The sequence below is a fragment of the Etheostoma spectabile genome, chromosome 5 (genome assembly GCF_008692095.1).
Source record: "Etheostoma spectabile isolate EspeVRDwgs_2016 chromosome 5, UIUC_Espe_1.0, whole genome shotgun sequence".
Lineage (NCBI taxonomy): Eukaryota > Metazoa > Chordata > Actinopteri > Perciformes > Percidae > Etheostoma > Etheostoma spectabile.
In genome coordinates, this window is record NC_045737.1 from 26,463,419 (window position 1) to 26,466,676 (window position 3,258).

At 41.9% G+C, this 3,258-nt stretch overlaps 1 protein-coding gene across 2 annotated transcripts in view; it reads left to right on the forward strand.

Annotated features, from left to right (window-relative positions):
• Positions 1-3,258, forward strand: part of arb2a (ARB2 cotranscriptional regulator A) — a 222,730-nt gene that overhangs the window by 120,061 nt on the left and 99,411 nt on the right. For both annotated transcript variants that reach the window (XM_032516685.1, XM_032516686.1), the window contains exon 9: positions 259-375. In XM_032516685.1, the coding sequence (XP_032372576.1) occupies positions 259-375 (117 nt within the window). The remainder of the gene's footprint in view (positions 1-258; positions 376-3,258) is intronic.

The following is a 3,258-nucleotide window of genomic DNA, read 5'->3' on the forward strand; positions in this document are numbered from 1 at the left end:
CACTGTCCACTGGGCCAATGCTATCCTAGTCCAGGGAGTAGCCTGACAGTGTATGGTTAGACAAGGAATACATTTTTATTAGGCAAGTATCTACTGAAACAATGGGTATGTCATATTATTTTTTTTATATAAAGAGGCTGTCATATGTCTTACAACATAAGGTCTATTTGTTGTCCTCCTCATCAGTGGCTGTGTCATTAATAACATGCTGCAAGGGTGACTAACACAAATTGAATTTGTTTTGAATTTGTTTGGCAGATGAATCAGAGGGAAATGCAGGTGAAGAACAGAGTGTGTGCCGTGGCTCTAACTGACTCGGCTCACAACATCTGGCTACAGGAGACCAGCAAAGGCACGCAGGACTGGATGCAGCAGGTGAAATAACCACACACGTGCAAATAGACAGATACAAACTGCAGGCACACAAAGACTGTACAGGGGTCCATTCCTGAGCTCCCATCTCATCATGTAAATTCAGCCAGCAGAGAGCTTAGGTCTCTTAGATTCTGCTTTGGCTCTCTGATTTCTTTCTGCACAACCCTGCTGACCTTCACAGGTACCCCTGACCAACAGCTAGCCTTAGAAGTCATAGAGAACCATTGTTTGTATGTTTTCCCCTTGCTGTCTTTTTTTTTTTTTTTTTAAACCAGCTTCCATTTTTTTCTTCCTGGTTGCATGTCAATGAATAACTAAGACTGTCATCCCACACTGGTGCGTGTGTATGTGGCTGGGCATGCCTATGTGCATGTGTTTATATGTGCTCGTGGGTACGCGTGTGAGATAGAATGCACGTGCACATGTGCATTTGTGTTAGCTTCATTTTAGCACTTGCCCTTTCTGGTGTGACCTCTGTGCCATGCGCAGCACCTGGGCTCACTCAGTATGCACATACAGATGAGGACCATCCAAGACCAGAGCTGCTTGAGAGCCAGAGATGCAAATGTCATGCACACACACACACACACACACACACACACAAACTCACACACACACACACAAACTCACACACACACACACACACACACCACACACACACCTTACCTGTATTTGTATTATATCCTCTTATATCCCCTGCCTTTTATTTCTGCTATTTCTGTCATCTCCCATTTTCATGTGTGAGTTTGTTTTTTGCGCTCAAAGTGTGTGTTTCTTACCAGTGTATGTGTCAGTTTTAGTGATGGGGATTCAAGGTTGCACTGGCCCCCTTCTCCTTGTCTGGCATTTGCTATTTTTGATTCATCTAAGGGATGTTTGGGACACAGCATAATTGGAATGTTAAGTGATTTGTGCAGATTACCCAGAACAATAAATCTGAAAATAACCTTCTTTGTCCAGTCGGAGTAAGGGGACAGGCAAGGATTCACTCTCTCTTGGACTCATTAACCCACAGTCCTTTTTTGGCTGAATTTAGAGAGGAGCCAGTATTGTTTTTCTTTTCCTCCTCATTTTCATATGTGCATTCTTAATTCCCTGCCTCACCTACACAATTTTAGGCTGACTATTCTAAAATAGTACTCATAGCTTGCTAATTCCAAAGCAATGTTTATACTCCATGTATTCCTCCAAGGGCCCATTAAAACCATTATTTAAATAACTACATAAATTGTATTGAACAACAACAAAGACAGTATAGAAGTGAGATGTCTCACTCTGTAGCTAAAACAAGTGAGATGTCTCACTCTGTAGCTAAAACAAAGACCTAAACACACAGGGTAAAAACGGGATCTGCAGCAATGTGCGGTACAACAAAGATTTGGTGTTTTTAAATGAAACCATGTAAACTTATTCTAGTAAACCTCAAAATTTCAAACCCGGAAATGAGCATAATATGGGCGCTTGAACTGCATTATTCGGCAAATAGTGTCACTGATAGAAAAAATGGTATTCACACAATATTTCACAGTTTTAAGTGTTTGACATTTTCTTTGTCTCTGCTAATTTAGTGTCAGATAAAGACCACAAATAATGATAAATACATTAGATCAGTGCCAAGTGGTGAGATAGACCTCATTTTTGTATATGTTGGTTGATATTGAGGTGGGAAACTAACAAAAATCTCTTATTTTCAAAACTGATAACTTCAATTGTATTACTCAAAGTCTGTATTTCATCACATTCTTGGCTTCTGGGCATGGATGGCAGTGCTAGTTAACAAGCCCCCGTGTCAGCATGAGGATTGAGGTGAATCCAAAATTGTATCTGTCCCAGTAATTTACATTAGAAACCAATGCTGTGTATGTGCAGTTCCACCAAAAGGTCGGGGCCCCTTTGTGTTCCACCCAATATGCTAATGATCTAGGGCTTTCTACCATTGGCTCAGTTTCCTCATGTTTGGCTTTGGATGATCACACAGTCTACAAGTGCATGCCGTTGTTGGTGCAGTGCAAAAAGAAGAAACACAAGCACACATAAACCCTGACAATATCATGCTCCTTTTTAACATCTCTATATACATCTATACAGTATCAATGATCCATTCACGGTTGGATCTTAAACCTAAACAACACTTGCATTGCACACTAAGATACAGGAACACACCTATCACAGAGCGTAGCTAGCACTAAACCTGCATAATGCGCTGGGTGGTGTTGTATAAATATGGGTGCCCATAGAAGTGGGTGCATGTGAGCTTAAGGCACCCCAGCAGTGAAATGTTCTGTTCTCCTTGGACATAGATAATTCCCTCCCTTTGGGGTTCAAGAGGTCACAGAATGGTGGGATGGAGCGATGAAAAGAGGAGAATAAAAGAGAGGAGATGGGATTTAGAGATCAACGCTTGCTGGGCCAGGTTATATAGACCAAAGTGGGTCAGGCAAGGGGCGACTGACGTCATTGCCAAGAGACAAAATACAGAGTGAAGGTGAGAGAAAAAAAGGCAGGGAATAAACAGAGGTAGAAAAACTCACACAGAAAGAAACAAAGTATGAGAAATGTTCAATTATTTAGATTCCATTGACTGCTGCCAAGAATGCACAGGTTAGAGCTGTGGAAAAGAAAAAACAAAAGACAGGTAGGATATGAATGGAGTGAATACAGATGGAGGAGAGGAGATGAAGAGATGTATGTAGAGATAGATGAGTTGCATAGTGAGGAGAAGTGAGTGAGAGAGAGAAATGCGAATGATGGTGTACAGCTGGCAGCTTGTCACAGTCTCCAAGGTGTCTCCTGTCAATGTGCTGGCCTGCTGTCACACTCTAGTGGCCTGCCCAGATCTCTCTCTCTCTCTCTCTCTCTCTCTCTCTCTCTCTCTCTCTCTCT